Raw genomic sequence first — 16,687 nt, forward strand, 5'->3', positions numbered from 1 at the left:
TTGTATAATATTATCCGATCACTCAAGGGGGATGAGGAATGGTTAGATAATCAGCTAGATAATATTCCTCCACAAAATTTTGTCAGCCTACTAGATGGTGATCATGGCAATATGATCAAGGCACTGATCAAGGCAATAATTTGAGAGATATGATAGCACAAAAAATATGGAATGATTACCAGTAGAATAGAAATTAGTGGCACATTTTCATATGTTTGATATTTTGTGGATTGTAATAAATTGAACCTATTATGAATTTATTTATGAATAAATTCTACTCTTGTTGTGAATGTTTTATGCATAAAATTATGTTCCTGTTCAGTTAGCATGGTTCGAAGAGCTTCTCCAAGGTTGAACATTCTTTTATCCAAAGCTGCACAAAAGAAGCCATCTCCAAAATCAAGAAAACATAGGGGTTCTTCAAAAGGTATTAGTTGACTTGTTTACATGCTAAATTCTACAATCGAATTGTTCTCCAAAATCTGATGTTTCATCCTTATTTTGTGTAGAGAAAGTAAGAGTTGTTTGGAATTCAGCACTAGAGAAGACTCTTGTTGACTTACTTCATGAGCACAAACCCCTGATCATAGGGGTCAAAATGGATGACCATCAGAATCCTGGAATAAGATCATAATCAAATTTCATGTGAGAGAAGACTATGTGTATTTCACCAAGTCCCAAATCCAAGAGAAGGAAAAGGAGCTGAAAAGAGAGTACAAGTTACTAAAGGACGCAAAACAACAAAGTGGAACCCATTTTGATGCAAAGGCAGGAAGGATTAAGGCTTGTCCAGCAGTATGGAAAAATATCTTAGATTCATATCCCAATGCTAAGAAGTTTCACATCAAGGCTTTTCCACTCTTTGAGGCTATGGGGGAGCTTTATGATGGTCAGTCTCATAACAAAGTTCATACTTTGTTTATGCTTTACATGTTTTTTTAATAAAACTTCATTATGTAGGTCAAACAGCTGAAGGGACCTACAACTACACATCCAATCAACTCACAAATCTTACACAAGTGGAGAATGGGTAAAAGGTTGAGAACATGGAAGTTCTGAATTCAGATTTGCAAAAAACATTGGCAGACCAAGAAGATGATGATGTGAGGGTATTAGAAGATGATCAGATGCCACAAAGAAGGGATGCAACTGGTGAAAGGGATGCTACCGTGACAAGGAATACAAAAGAAAGAGAACCAAAGAGGCAGAAGAAAGCCACTAACTTAGAAGGATTGATGGAGAGATACATCGGAATGAGAACAGAACAAGCTGAGGACGAAATTGCTCAACTAGCTAGGGATAGGGAGGAAAGTGAGGGCAATGCTTTTTCAATCAAGAAATGAATTTCTATTCTTAACACCATGGAAGTCACAAAAGAGGAAAAGGCAAAGTCATTCAAACTCTTCAAGGACCCTGACAACAGGCAAATCTTCTTGAGTGCATGTGACGACAATCCAGATTTTGCATTGCTATGGTTGAGAAGCGAAATTGCTTGGGTATGCTCTCTTCCTTCCCCTCTCCTCTCCTACCTGATTCTGACACCATGGCGAGATAAATTATGTGCTTACTGCTTTATTATGGTGCCTCCATCACATAAGCAAGAGCCTGTAAATGGCCAACTGTGTTTTTATCAATCAATGTAGCTTGGCTTACTGTATATTGTGTGCTTACTATAAATTCAGAGTGAACTACACACTGATCTGCATGCTAGGAACTCATGTAGCATTTGATCCTATAGTGAACAGAAATCAACACAGTTCTGAATCTTCTAATCTTGACTGCAGATAGCAAGGCATCGAGTCTATTGTTTGGCTGATAATATTATCTAATTGATGCATACTACGTTGGCCATGGTCTAATTTTATCATCAATGTGTACTTGTCCATGTCTTTGCTCTCGTTTACAATAGTCCTTGTCATGTTGTAGTGTAGCATATGTATGCTCGAGCACCATTGCAGACTGCTATGTAGTGTCCTTTTATCTTTAAATATGGAACTCCAATTGATGCATAACAAGTATGAGTGTCAAGCTGTCCAATGTCTATCGATTGTTTTCTCTCTATTTTTTTTATTTGTTAATTGGCTGTTAGCAACTAGCCAATTTGTTAATTCTGCTTCTGCACTTGCATATCAGTATCTTGATATGCATTTTTTTAATGTTGCTAATTCATTAAAATGTTCTATAGTGCACACACACAGAAGATGTTAATTTCATGTGATCTTTAAGTCTTTTTTTTTTCAAAGATATCAAAATTTGATTGACTTTCAGCCTTTCAGGGCATTATATGGTGACAAAGAGCTGGCTATGATGTTTGACTCTATTTTCTAGTAACCTTGTTAGTTTCCATAGGAATGAAAGTGATGCACTTAAATTTTATTGTTTTTAGGCAACATATAATGGTTTGATGAAGACTTGATGCACGTGTTGACAAGGACTTGAGGATTATAATGCTAGAGTATCCCCAGCCTGATGAAGACTTGAGTGCTTTATTAAATTAGGATAGAATTTGTCATCTTTGATTTGTACATCTAATATGTTATCCTCCTCCAGTCTTTCATTGGTACAATGATGGTGGCAAGTGGCAACCACTCTGTTCTATCTTGGAATACTCTGGCTGTGCTCGTGAAGGTCCAGTACTGTACTTTGTCACTATAATGCTCTGTATTTCAGATGATGCCTACCTGAGATGATGAGTTGATGTTTCTTGCATGCCGTATTTGTGTGTATTGCTGAGTACAGGGTTCAACTGAACATGTTTTTGGGGATGGGATTAGACTCCGAGAGTAATTAAACCCCCACAGGGATCAAGTGATAGCAAGTCCCTGTCTGGAATACTCCTAGGGATTTCACCCCTGCTAGCCGAACAAGGCCTTAACGGGTATGGATATAGAATCGAGAGAGGCAACAAAGCTCTGGAAGAATGGGCTACAATTCTTGTGGAAAATGAAGTTGGAAATGTCATGTTTGTAACCAACATAATACTTAAGATGTGCTAGAACATTGGAAGATCTAGTTGGCTTTCTTAGGGCTATAGGTAGATCATTTTCAGGAGGAAGTTGAGTAGGTAGTTGATTATCTCCTTGCTTCAGAGTGCTAGAAGGAATATTATGACTAAGGAAGTGTGAGTTGGTACTTGGGTCCTCATGCATAAGAGACTCTCTATTCTGAGAAGGAAGACTACTCTGTATGCCTCCATGGCAAGAATTATTACCCCCACTCCCACTATCATTATTAGTTTCCTCGCTCTGACTACAAACAGAATTATCCCCATAGGAACCACCTGAAGGAGGAACAAGAATAGAGCCCATATGAATGCCTCCACCGTTACCCTCCCCCTCTTGTTGTACTTCAGGTGGAGAAAGAGTAATTCTAGTATCATTGTTTAGCTCATAATAATGTTCATACTCACGAAATGTCACATCCATACTCACAAAGAAACGATGTTCAGATGGACATCAACAATGATAACATTTTTGAGTAGGAGAGTAACCATTTAACAGTGGGAGGATCAAGTTTTCTAACATCATTTCTGTAGTCATGAACAAAGCAAACACACCCAAAAACCCTTCAGAGAAACAACAAAATCATTCAAATTCAAAATTAACTCAGAAGGAGATTTATTATCAAGAATACAAAGAGACATGCAATTTATTAGATATGTTGCAGTCTTCACTGTTTCGCCCTAAAGAAACTTTGAAGCATTCATTGTGACCATTAAAGAATGGGCAACCTCAAGCAAATGTCTGTTATCACGTTCAGCAACTCCATTCTATTCCGGAGTGTTAACACATGTAGTTTGATGTTCAATGCCATTTGAGGTGAGGAATTATTCAAACTCCTTGTTAACATATTCCATACCATTATCTGAATGTAAGACTTTAATAGTATTTCCAAACTTATTTTTTATGAGAACACACATGTCTTTAAAACTGCAAAAACATCACTTTTGTGTTTTAACATATAAAGCCAAGTATACCGACTAAAACCATCAATAAACGTCACAAACCATCTATGCCTGAAATAGAGTGCACTTCACAAGGTCCCCAGACATCAGAGTGAATAACATCAAATGGTTTGTTGCTCCTTAAACTCAAACTAGGATAGAGAACTCTTGTATGCTTAGCAAACTCACACGCATCACATACAAGAGAATCCCTAAGACATGCATTAAAAAGAGATGGATAAGTACGCGACATAGTAGAAAAAGAGGGGTGTCCAAGCCTGCGGTAAAGTAATAATAATTCTTGACATGGAGACATCTTTGACGCAAAAGCAACTTCATCACTTCCTTCATCAAGATAATAGAATCCATTATGCACGGTCCCAGTCCCAAGAATTCTCCCTATCCCTAGATCCTGAAAAGCACAATGAGAAGGGTCAAAAATTTTGTGATAGAGCTAACAGACAATAGGTTAACTGGAAAATCGGGAACATGCAAAACTGGTGATAAAGATAAGGTTTTAGTGCATTGGATAGATCCACGTCCTGTTATAGGAACCATGGAACCATAAGCTACATGTACCTAATCCTTACCTGAACAAGGAGTGTAGGAATTAAAACAATTAGGACCAGTTTGGTGCAGCTCCTCCTAGCTCCAGCTCCCTCTAACACGACATTGTTCATCTACTGTGCATCTACTATTCATCGGAGCTCCTTTTCTCTCTCTTCTCCCTCCCCCTCACAAAATGAGGAGGAGCCGAGCTCCGGCTCCTCTAACACCCCTGCCACCTACAGTAGCCGGAGCCGGAGCTAGAGAGAGCCTGACCAAACTGGCCCTTAGATGCTGCCGTCATATGGTTAGTGGCTCCCGAGTCAATGATCCAAAGTTTAGGTTCATAGGCTTGCATGTGTTTCATACCTTGAGTAGTGGCGTGGTAACTAGAATTAGCGGAGGAACCTTGAGTGGAAGATGAGCTTTCAGAGAGTTTGAGCTTGGAGTTGTACTTCTCAAGAGCTTGAGTATCTACTGCAGGAAGTTCCCTCTCAAGTTGTGTGTGGTTTGCTTGATTCCACCTCCCACGTCGAACTCCCCCTAGCTGCGATTTCCTCTTTTTCCACCCAGGTGGAAACCATGCAACTTAAAGCACCGCTCTATAGTGTGCTCCTTATCACCACAACGATCACAAATCATCTTATTTTTATCTTGGTCTCCCCGGGAAATAATTGTACGGCCGTTTCGCATGGATAGGGCGGCATGATCGTCTACTCCTTTATAATCATTCACTTTGGGATGTGAAAGTCTGGTCTCTTCCTCAATAATGCTGGAGATAATATCATCAAAACTTGGCCATTCAGACTTAGAGAAGTTAAGTTGGCGACAAGGATAAAATTCTTGATTTAAACCATGAAGAAATAATTTGCTCACAGATGATTGGAACCATGTATGATGAATTGCCATGTCCTTGTTATCAACAGGGTCAAAAAGGATGATAATAGTGTAAATCTGTGTATAACTTTTTCACCTCACCAGCATATTCAGTTACAGACCTTGAGCCTTGCTTCAAGTGTGTCAACTCATGCATAATTCGGGTAGCTTGCACCTTATTAAATTTCCCTGCAAATTGGTTCTCCAAAGATGACCATCCTTTTCAAAAAAAAGATGACCATACTTCGGCAACTGTGGTCATAACTTCGACTTGCTTCCGAATCTTTGGTTCCATGCTGCTCAACAGCTACACTAAAACTTTATCATTAATTTGCTTGCTTCCCGTATCACCTCATTTTCCTTCTCTATCGACATCAGCAAGTAAATTTTCATGCCCATGTGAGCTTAGAATTAATCTTACGTGACGCGCCCAGCTAACATAATTCTCCGGACCAGATAATTTCACTGGATTAGGCTCGATGCTTTGCTTTATGATTTCTGGTGCTACCTTAAGTTGCTGTTGTTCTAGCACTTTGCTAAATATTTCACACAATTTTTCAATGCTACCACAAGCTTCCTTCTCTCCACTACTACCCATATTTTAGGACAAAATAGAACCGGCAATCACGAACAGAACAAATAGACACACCTTACTGTTTCCTTCAGCAAGCACAAGCAGCACAACAGCAAGCTTCTGATTCCCCAACCTTGGACGAGCAGCCGAAGGAGATGCTTACAGCCAAGCACGTAGCTGCAACTTGCTGCTACTTAATCACCACGGCCGGACCTTAATCTAGCCACCGACGATCGATGGCAATCAAATCCGTGACGACGGTGCAGATTTTCAACCACAAATGGAATAGGGATCGCAGGTTGCACTCTCTCGATGCTTCCCTGCTTCTATCTATTTACTCTTGCTATTTTACACTTTAACCACAGTATTACATCTACCTTACAAATACATACACCAACAAATAGGCATGGGCCAAAGTGACCTCTGCAGACATTCTTCGAAAAATGAGCAGCTTCACAGCTTCAGCTTCATAAAACAAGCACCTTTTCAGCAACGACACGGGCATCCGTCCATGTCCGATAGTAAATTTTCCACTCCGACAAAACATTAAAAATTATCTAATGCAACATCAGCGGTCACTATTTGCAACATGAAAAATAATGTATAAAAATAACTACGTCGGTCATTCGATTCTGAAATAGAAAATTCCCACCACTTTCATCAAAAGAATCAGCAAAAAAAATTGGCACGCCACAGAATGGAGGATCAACCCACTGCCCCTGTGCCGTCGGTTCGATGATCCACTTGTCCAACCCAGCCAGCGTCCACCTTTACCCAAGTTCAAGTTCGAGTTTTTTTATTTTTTTATTTTTGATAAGAACTCACAAGTTCAAGTCAGCTTATATAATATTCCCTCCATCTCCATCGCAAATTGAAGATCATTTTAGCATTCCTCATCTAAATATATACTGTATCTAGATATACAGTGAAAACTATGAATCTAAAAATACCAAAACAACCTACAATTTGTGACGGAGAAAGTACAACTGAAATATGCAATCAGAATATGAAGCTGATGTATCGATGAGCCAGTTCACTTCAAAGACTATGGCCCCAGGAGCCACAGATCTCAGTCAGCTGGGCTAAGGTAACAGTTCCATAAACTTCGCTCAAAAGGTGAACCACTTCAAAACGACAGTAATACTCTACATCATGTGCTGACTGCTGAGTGCTGACCCATGCGGCCATCAAATGACCCAACAGCATGTACATGCCACTTGATTTAGGAATAAACTAACCTATGTCATTGCATAAATTACACTACAAAGTCGAGCCTCCGTTCCAGGCTGAGCTCAGGTGCACAAGGAATTGAGCAACACGCAGCTGGGTTTAAAAGCATTGCAGATACTGCATATATCGCATCACCCTCTCTTACGCCTCCCCTGAAACATATTCAAAATTGGTGAGCCACAGGAGACACATTCTCTTTAACAGATGCACAAGGGTTATCAGCTCAGAGTACAATTTTTTAACGATGACTTACCGAGCCCACATAATCATCCATAAGTGACTGCCTACGCCTCTTGAATGAATTCGATGGTGTTGTCTCACCCTCTGAATTTCTCAATGCTGCTCGCTTTGTAGGAGTCATGTTCTGCCATTAACAGTACAACCATTTTAATCAATACTTAAAGCCATCCATACATTACAAAGGACAACGCAGAGTTGCAGAATATCAAAAGATTAATGCACCGTTTAGAATTGACCTTAGCAAGCCTTTTCTCCTTTCTTGCCTGCCTTTCTTGCTCATCATATTCTTGATTCTCCTTCTCAACCAGTCGGATGAGGGTGTCACATCGCCGAGCCAACTCTTGTGTAGTTCTGGACTTCACAAACCAATCGAACCGGAACAAGGGCGACATGCGGAAGGCAGCTTTCAGTTCATCCCAGTTCCCGTAGCCAAGTTTATGCACCATGCAAAGCTGTAATGTAACAGCAGCTTACTAACCATGCCATGTACTCGAATATACATATAAATGAAGTGGGAGAGCATACCATAAAACGGTCACATTCCTCGTTATAGAACTTCCCTTTATTTTGGCCATATTGAATTTTCAACTCTAACCATGGGTTCTTGTAGCGGTCTAGCTTCTTCCCAATTGCTCTCATAATCTCATCCTTGCGGGATATCCTTGCTTCTCCTCTTTCAATATTCTTGATAATTCTATCATAATCTGGTTGGACAAGGATAAAAACATAAACTCAAGTCAGAAAGAACAGTATGCATTTTTCAATTCATAGCTGAATTTGATATGCATTTATACAAAATTGATGGTGATAAACAGTAAAGCTACTATGATATGAAATATTATAACGACAAAAATTATACTATTTCAACATGACAAATCAAAATAGTTCCATTTAAATTAGCGGCCAAAATTAGAGGTTTGAATTTGCAGTTTCTAAATATTATATTATATATTTACTAACTGAGTTACAATCATATATCTATCAGGTTATTGCCTTACCACTCAGTTCCTTGTATCGCTCCTTGAAAACTTTAGCATAACGCTGAACCTCCTCTTCTGTCTTCCCCTCCATTTCAGAGGCTATACTTTTTATGTCATTTCGACCATACTTCTCACATGCACGAATAAATGTGTTGAAGTCTCTCCTCGTCCATGATGCAAAACCCTGAGATTTGGACCATGGAAACAATAAAAATAGTTAAGGCAAACCATGTAAAAGGAATAAGCAGATAGGTGGAAACAATGAAAAATTGATGAACACAATGTGTCACATGTGGTATTAACCTCTTCTAATAACTGCTCCTTCTCTTCCTGCTCCTCAGCAGTCAAAGGCTCCAACTGATCTGAGGGTTCGATAAGAATAACATGGTTAGCATAATCCACCAAGATTCTGTAATATAAACATGGAAAAGCATGATAATACCTTCATCTTCACCATCTATGGTATCTTTCTTCTGGTTTGCTTGCTGCATTAAATTTTCTGATGTTAAGCACCAAGATTAACAGTGACAATTGCAAAACTACTGCGTAGTGGAGGAGAGTAGTGCAATGCCAAACTACGCACAAAATGAAGCACAAGTTGACCTAACATGTTTCTTTACATCCAGCTGAAATTACAGAACAATCTAGATGACAAATTACCATGAGGTATCTCACTTCCTTTTCATACAATTCATTTAGCCTTTGGTTGTTGAAGAATTGGAAATCATGCCTGACACACAAATCAAAGATGAACTGGTGATGTGATGCAATAATAGGTGTAATCATTGAAAAATTCAAAAAGAAGAACCTACAAGTGTGGCATTCTTGGAATCCTTGGTTCCCTAGGCTTTGCTGGTGCACCTTGGCGAAGAGCTTGCTTAAAGTACTCAGACTCAGAATAGCTACCAAAAAGAAGTTAAAATAAGGTAAAAAAAAGTATTAGATAAAGCTCTCGGCAACCCAAAAAATTAAAAGATGCGACTTACTTCCTCTTCCTTTCTCTTCTAGGTGGCTCGATCCAGTTATCACTGACAAGTTTCTTGAAATCAACCTTGTTTTCATCCTGCAATCAATCAAGAAAGCAGATTCAGACGGTGGTGAGCAAGGAACTACAAACAAAATTTCCAACTGATAGCACAAATTTAAAATATCAATTATTACCTTCTCATCATCAAAATCATACAATTCAGCATCTGCATAAGAAAAATAGTGTTAGACAGGAAGGCATAGGAACCGTGATGGTCACAAGGAGAAAGGGGGCAGGCACATACTATCATCCATCTTAAATTTAATGGCATCCTCAGTGAACTTTTTCATTTTTGCATCAAGTTCTGCTGTTGTCTCCTCTCCTTTAGCTATAATACGGTCAATATCCTCATCTGTTATCGTGCTGTCCTTAGAACTGAAAACCATTTCAGCACCAAATCTCACCATTTGCAGAAGGTCATCCTTATTGACAGCTGAATAAAAGAGAATGTGATCAGAACAATACATATCCAACTAATACAGAGAAATGGTTTGATAAATATCAATGACAAGTATCAAAACCCTACTTTTCTGCTCTGCCAATCGTCCTTGCTGAATAACCAAAGCATCCAACGCGAGCTTCTTGTACGCTCTCTCAATCACTTTTTCCTCAATAGTATACTGTAATTTTGTTTGCATCAATTTCATGTCAGGTAACAATACAAAACATGGGAATTAGAACAATTATTAATCTAGAATCAACAAACCTCTGTGCAAAAGCGAAAAACTTGAACTTCTTTCTTTTGACCTATCCTGTGTGCACGGTCTTGAGCTTGCAGATCAGCTTGTGGATTCCTGAAGGCACAGGAGTACTGGACACATAAGATTCATCTTTGATGATAAATAACAAAATGCAAGTTTAGCATAAAAATTTGGCATACCAATCGCTGTCATATAGAACCACAACGTCAGCAGTGGCCAAGTTAATACCGAGGCCTCCTGCCCTAGTTGAAAGCAAGAAAACAAACTTTTCACTTCCTGGCTTGTTAAAGGCTTCAATGGATGCATCACGATCTTCTCCTCCTGTATTTCCATCAATGCGGCAATATTGATATCCTCTGTACATAAGATAATCTTCCAAGATATCCAAGAGCCTGGTCATCTGCAGGATGGTAATATATGTCAAAATAAGGAAAATTCTGGAAAAACAGTGTTTAGCAAGGTGCATATATGGTTTCAGTGGGGCCATGACTACTAATATTCAATTGCTAGACTCAATGCCATTCAAATCGATGGAAAACAATCACCTGTGAAAAAATAAGGACTCTGGAGTCACGTTCCTTTAGCTTGGGCAGCAATTTATCTAGCAGAACCATTTTTCCTACATAAATAAAAGAATGGTTAATAAGAAACCATATAAGTTAATGTCGAGAAGCATATTACAATTGTGCAAACAAAAAACCGAACATGATGTGTTATACCTGCATTCTCAATTAAATGTTCACCAGTTGTGTAGGGTGGTCCAGGTTCAGCTCCTTGAAATAGATATGGATGGTTGCAACACTTGCGCAACTGCATGGCAATGTTGAGCAATCGCTTGCGTTCACCACCAGCATTGATAACCTCTAAATCTTTCTGAAGCAGCGCACGATAGTACTGCTTTTGCATCTGAGACATTCCAACTTTAAGTATGGTTTCCTTCTTTGGAGGTAAACCCTTTTCTACATCAGACTTAAGCCTCCGAAGAAGAAATGGGCGAAGGACCTTCACAAAAGTTGCAAAGTTCTTAGAATTATATAGCGTTAATAATAAGGTATTGATATTGGTCGATCATGAGCATATCCAAACCTTATGAAGCTGCTGAACCACCTCCTGTTGATCGTTTTCTCCAGATATTTGAAACCATTCATCAAAGGTCTCAGCAGAGCTAAATATTTCAGGTAGCAAGAAGTTGAGTAGAGCCCAAAGCTCATGAAGATTATTCTGCCATATAGCAAATCAGTAAAAAATCAGATTTAACAAAAATTGAATATGAAACAAGACACAATCTTGACAGGATGTATGCAATACATAAAAGAACAGTACTGGAAAGGGAAACCGACCTGCAGTGGAGTGCCTGTGATGAGGAGACGATAATTAGTATTGTAAATCCTCATTGTCTTCGACAGAAGAGAATTCTCATTTTTTATCCGGTGAGCTTCATCAATAATAATGTAGCGCCAGCTAAAACGCTTCAATGAAGTTTTTTCTTTGATTGCCATTTCAAAACTAGTCACGCACACATCAAATTTCCCCGGCTGTAGCAAATTGTCCCTTATATGGTTCTGACACAGCAGAATAAGAGAAGATCAGTACCATGCCAGCATACGTTTCAGCAATGAAAAAAATGTACTTGAGACTAACCCTCTCTTCTGGATTTCCCAAGAACTTCACAGCACGAAGGACAGGGCAAAAACGTTGGATTTCCTTCATCCAGTTGCCAAGCGTGGACTTTGGCGCAACAACCATGTGAGGACCAGTTATACCTCTGAATTCATGCAGATAGCCAAGCAGTGAAATGGTTTGAAGAGTTTTCCCAAGACCCTGGATAATAAACACAAATTCCAAGTCAAACACAACCACATCAACAAAAATAAGATCTTAATCATGTTTAACACATAAAGCATACCATCTCATCAGCTAAAATTCCATTGATACCATTCTCATACAAACGTATGAGCCAATTAAGTCCAGCCAACTGATAATCTCGCATTTTTCCCTTAATGCCTGCAAAGCATTAGGATTACAGATCACAAAAAGAACTGAGAAATATAAATCCCAAGGATATTAAAGCCTACAGTATTGACTGATTTTGTGAGAACGCAAATCAATTCTCTTACTAGGAAATTAGAGAAGTAGTCAGCCCCACAATTTATAAAACAAAAAGGTGTTGGCGGAAGTAAAATAGAAAACAGACATCCATCATGGATAAAAAAGGTCTGCACTTGTTTAAGGTTCCTGATATTTGATCTTAGTTTCGAAAATACAATTGTCAACAATAAATCATGGATAATGTTGGCAGTTTGCAGCTCACCAGAATATAGTTTTCATTTATTCACTTTCAACACTGATGCCAAGTTTCATTTATTCATCTAATGAACAGGATTAAATACTTTTATGAAAACAAAGAAAAGCATCTATCTACCTAGAAAGAAAAGTGCTTCTTCAACCAACAGAGTTGGTTATTAGAACAAAAAAAGTTTATGTAAAGGTAACAAATAGTCAGCAAAGAAGGGCTCACATGAAGGCTGAGAAAGCAAGCGTGTTCCTCCTGCACCAGCTAGGGCATCTTCCTCCTCCTTAAGGTATTCTTCATCTTCCTCTTCTTCTGTCATCTTTGACGCATGCCGTCCCCTACAGATTGACAAACTTATCAGCAAATAAATTACAGACATTGACCAAGAGACAGAAAAGGTCCCTGAAGTTAATGGAACCAAACCTTATGGTCCTGCATACAAAAGAACACGCAGCTCTCTATTCTATCATGACTCTGAAAGCTATTACTATACAGGATAAACTACTCGAAATAACAACTGTAATCTGAACTACCTTTGACTCCATAACTAAATGATAATATGGAAACACGGGTAAAAGGTACAACACATATTATCTATAAATGTATACAATCCTGACAGTGTCATAAAATTAACCATATCAAGAGGAGAATAAAGAAACTACAACAAGATTCAGCTACAAAGCTTGAACATAAAAAAGGGTTATAACTTGATGCAATGTGTAAAGATCCATCAAATTCAAATCATTTTAAGTGCTAGTGAAAACCTTATTTCAGTATCAAACAATTTTTTACAGTTTTACGATCAAATGCGTTATGCTATACAAAGGAGACAGAAACTTCAACTAGTCTCTTACCAGATGATCATTAATTGTACAGTACAATAATGGCAAAAACAAAACAAATCTTTACCTCCCACGCGGCTTTTTCTCTTTTGATTGACTGCCTTTTGCAAAGTGAGCAAATATTTCAGTCTGCTGAAGAAGGTATTTCAGTCGCCCCTTCCCTTTATTGTTCTGCCAAAAAATATAAAAATCAGGACAGCAATAAATTGTATAGATACTGGCACTGAATGCACAGGAAAATACATGATGCACATGATTAATCACATGCAATCCATGCATTCGTATACAGGTATTCTCTTAAAGATGGTACATACCATATCCGCATCAATGGCAGCATTTTGTGTATCCAATATTTCTTGGATTTTTTCCTTCTTCCTCTTCTGGAGTTCCTTTAGCCTAGCTTTCTCACGCTTCCCAACAACTGCATCAGTCTGCAACAGAAACAGTTATGGGCAAAGCAATGCAAAATTCTCATCACTGAACTGTAGGAAAAGAACATAAGATACAAATAATGGCCCCCTTGAGACTCCCAGCTCAAAACTCGAGATATTTGTCAGTATTACTAGTATCTAAGGATAATGAAAGTACTGCTATAAGCAGAAAGTGACGCCACACCTGAGAGGAAAAAATGAACTTTGAAGTACTGCTACATGCAAACAAAATTTACAGATGATGCAGAAGTTTTTCCAACACATACTAGCAGTGGCCAACAAGCAGATCATTCTATTTTTTTGTTTCGAAATTTAGTCTACTCCCACCCCGGGCAGAGAAGGATAAATCGAATCCTCCAAAAACCCGATTGAAGCACCCAAACCCTAACCGGCCGCTCACCTCATCGGTGTCGTCGCCCGCCACGGCCTCGTCGTCCTCGGTGGACTGGGACTCGTCGTCGCCCTCCGCCGGGGCGTCGGCACCGGCGTCCTCCTCCTCCTCGGCGCCGCCGCCGGTAGTGACGGCCTCAATCTCCTCCTCGTCGACCTCCTCCTCCTCCTGCTGCTGCCCCTCCCCCTCAGCCTCTTCCTCCTCCACATCCCCCGCGGGCGGCGCCGCGGCATCCTCCTCGTCCTCGTCCCCCTCATCGCCAGATCCGGAGCCGGCGGCGTCGGACTGGTCCTCCTCCTCCTCGGCGGAGGACGAGATCTCCTCGTCGTCGTACTTCACCGGCTTCGCCATTGGGACGGGCGGTGGCGGGAGGGGAGAGTAGGGTTAGGGTTTGGTGGCGAGGCGAGACGATTTGGATTTTCTAGTGCGGAATGGGTGTTCGAATCGTTTGATCGAGCGAGAAGCGGTGGGGATTTTCGGGAGTGAAACCGATTTGGGGTGAAAAGGGAGGGAGTGGCTCATCTATACGGGGCGCCCTGCACGGGAATTTTTGGCGGTTTGCATCTTGGACCATGGAGTATTACGTATTTATGGTGACCCCCTGAGCATATGAGAAACTCAAGGAAGCTGGAGGATTTTTTAAAAGATTTGATTTGAAGCGGGGAAACCAGGCTGATGGATTTGTGGCTGAAATAACATGTTCATCCAGAAAATAAAAATGGACAGCAAACGTACTTGTATACGTTCGTGCCAGATCATACAAAATATACGAGTTTCCACGGACCTAAATGAAAAACATGCCCAAAGCTAGAGATTTCCGGGAGCACGATGACTTGACCTTTCCCGCGAACCCGATCCATGGTGCACCCTTCGCGGTGGGTCCCAGCACTCAGAGTAATCACGGCGTGGGCTCACAGTAGACCACGCGTATGGAGTTCAGCCGGTACGGAGAAGTAGTAAGGGGTTCGTTCCCGCCAACGAGGCGGGATTGGGTTTGAGGCCTCCCGCCGGACGTGATGGAATGTTTGTTGGGTTCGTTCGACTGCGCGGCTTTGTTTTTTTTTTGGTTGGCTCCAAAGGCGCCCAAATTTGGCCCACGGCCCGGTACTGGGTCAATCTTAAGCTCAGTGCTTGTATGCGGCGAGCAAAATCTCCTCTCTACTCATTTTCTTTGTTTTCTTTTTTTTTAAGTTCACACATAATCGAAAATTCAAATTTTGTAATTTTTTGCCAACAATAATCCAAAAAGCTTTTTGACTATAGCATACTAACGTTAGGTTTGTATTTGAAGTTTTGAACTTTGACTAATCGAGAATATCATGTTTGTATACTGTGCACGCTTTTACTTTTAGTTTGACAAATTTAGTCCCTCATTATTCGTTAATCCTGTTTTAGAAAAAAAGGGAGAACTTTGACATTTCATGTACCATCTTTAACGAACAATATTTAGTTAAGTAAAGCAATAGAAGTATTACTAACTTGCTATCAAAATACCTTAAGCAGATAAATAATTAAACATTGAATAGTGAAGTCAAAGTTATCAAATATTTTGAAAAAAAAGAGAGCCTAGTATGATGTTAATTTCATAGCCTTGAGCGACATAATATATGAGATACTAATGTCAAAGTATAACATTCAAGATGGCACCGAGTGATCAAATTGCGCCTTGAATTTTGAAAATGGAGCAGTATTGGGATTCATCCTTGTATGGAAATTTCAAGAACAAATCTTATGGTCTAAAATTTGAGGGCGCCGTATTGGGATCTAACAAGCTTTGTTATTTTTCAACAAAAAAATGGAAGCTATTTTTTACTCAATGGCAGACCATCCATAGAAAATCACAAGAACGAGTCTGCAGTCCTAAAGAAATGAAAAGTTTTTTTTAATAACATGACATAACAAAATTAAAATAAATCGCAAGAACGAGCCTGCAGTCAAGTAAGATACCAAGCTGACAAGTGACAAAGACACGAGCACACCGAATTATTGATTTTTCCAACAAACCTGTTGTGATGAAATGTATACTCTGAATTTAATTCACAGAACAACAACAGATCTTGTGGTCTCAAATTTCAGTCGCTCTATTGGGAATTTGGGATGTAAGTATGTAACCAACACGTTGCTGGCATAAAAAAAGATGGAAGCGGTTTTCTCTTAATGACAGCTTCATAGCCAAAGCAAACCGCAAACATGAGATTGACATGAAGGCAATATACACCATACAAATGGTTACAGCATATATGAGCACACTGAGTTACGGCACACGAGCAGGCCAAATTATATACATACAACATACAAAGGACATAGGAGTATTTCTGAAGCAAATCGAATGAAATGACAAATGGGCACACACACCTTTAATCCTCGAGCTACCATGTGAGCTAAACATATCATCATTGCACTTCTCCCATATCACCTTGACAGTGATGACGACGTGTTCCTCTGGCAGTTCATTTGTCTAGATGGGGCTCCTACCGTGCCGAGTTGCCTTCAAACTAGGCAAAAGGAGCCGGTACACCAGAACATCTGCAGTGCAGCAAAAGAAACGAATTCACCACCTGCGTGTCCTTTTAAATTTGTCAATCGGATTGTGCACATGGAAAGCTCTTCTGA

At 39.7% G+C, this 16,687-nt stretch overlaps 1 protein-coding gene and 1 pseudogene across 1 annotated transcript; one reads left to right on the forward strand and one right to left on the reverse strand.

Moving 5' to 3' along the window:
• The first annotated feature begins 327 nt into the window (after positions 1 to 327).
• On the forward strand, positions 328 to 2,416 carry LOC101780028 (annotated as a pseudogene).
• A 4,504-nt stretch (positions 2,417 to 6,920) lies between these two features.
• LOC101759212 (probable chromatin-remodeling complex ATPase chain) lies at positions 6,921 to 14,575 on the reverse strand. Its single transcript, XM_004968691.3, has 25 exons — positions 14,084 to 14,575; positions 13,567 to 13,683; positions 13,320 to 13,423; positions 12,636 to 12,748; positions 12,024 to 12,121; positions 11,759 to 11,938; positions 11,458 to 11,679; positions 11,204 to 11,338; positions 10,837 to 11,119; positions 10,663 to 10,736; positions 10,297 to 10,517; positions 10,123 to 10,210; positions 9,943 to 10,036; positions 9,661 to 9,849; positions 9,551 to 9,582; positions 9,376 to 9,452; positions 9,202 to 9,291; positions 9,050 to 9,119; positions 8,832 to 8,874; positions 8,693 to 8,751; positions 8,408 to 8,573; positions 7,935 to 8,113; positions 7,646 to 7,861; positions 7,423 to 7,533; positions 6,921 to 7,321 (listed from the first exon to the last, which is right to left on the reverse strand). Exons 1-25 carry the CDS (start codon positions 14,423 to 14,425, stop codon positions 7,301 to 7,303), a joined length of 3,324 nt encoding a protein of 1,107 aa, XP_004968748.1. The 5' UTR covers positions 14,426 to 14,575; the 3' UTR covers positions 6,921 to 7,300.
• Between the last annotated feature and the right edge of the window lie 2,112 nt (positions 14,576 to 16,687).

This window comes from Setaria italica, chromosome V (assembly GCF_000263155.2).
Source record: "Setaria italica strain Yugu1 chromosome V, Setaria_italica_v2.0, whole genome shotgun sequence".
Lineage (NCBI taxonomy): Eukaryota > Viridiplantae > Streptophyta > Magnoliopsida > Poales > Poaceae > Setaria > Setaria italica.

What these genes read in the sequence shown, in the direction of transcription:
- LOC101759212 (XM_004968691.3), bottom strand. Translation starts at nt 14,425, where the DNA reads ATGGCGAAGCCGGTGAAGTACGACGACGAGGAGATCTCGTCCTCCGCC. An exon ending in TGGTTCAGCAGCTTCATAAG is followed by an intron (nt 11,120 to 11,203) that starts GTTTGGATATGC and finishes ACTTTTGTGAAG; the next exon opens with GTCCTTCGCCCATTTCTTCT. An exon ending in GTTCTATATGACAGCGATTG is followed by an intron (nt 10,211 to 10,296) that starts GTATGCCAAATT and finishes CTGTGCCTTCAG; the next exon opens with GAATCCACAAGCTGATCTGC.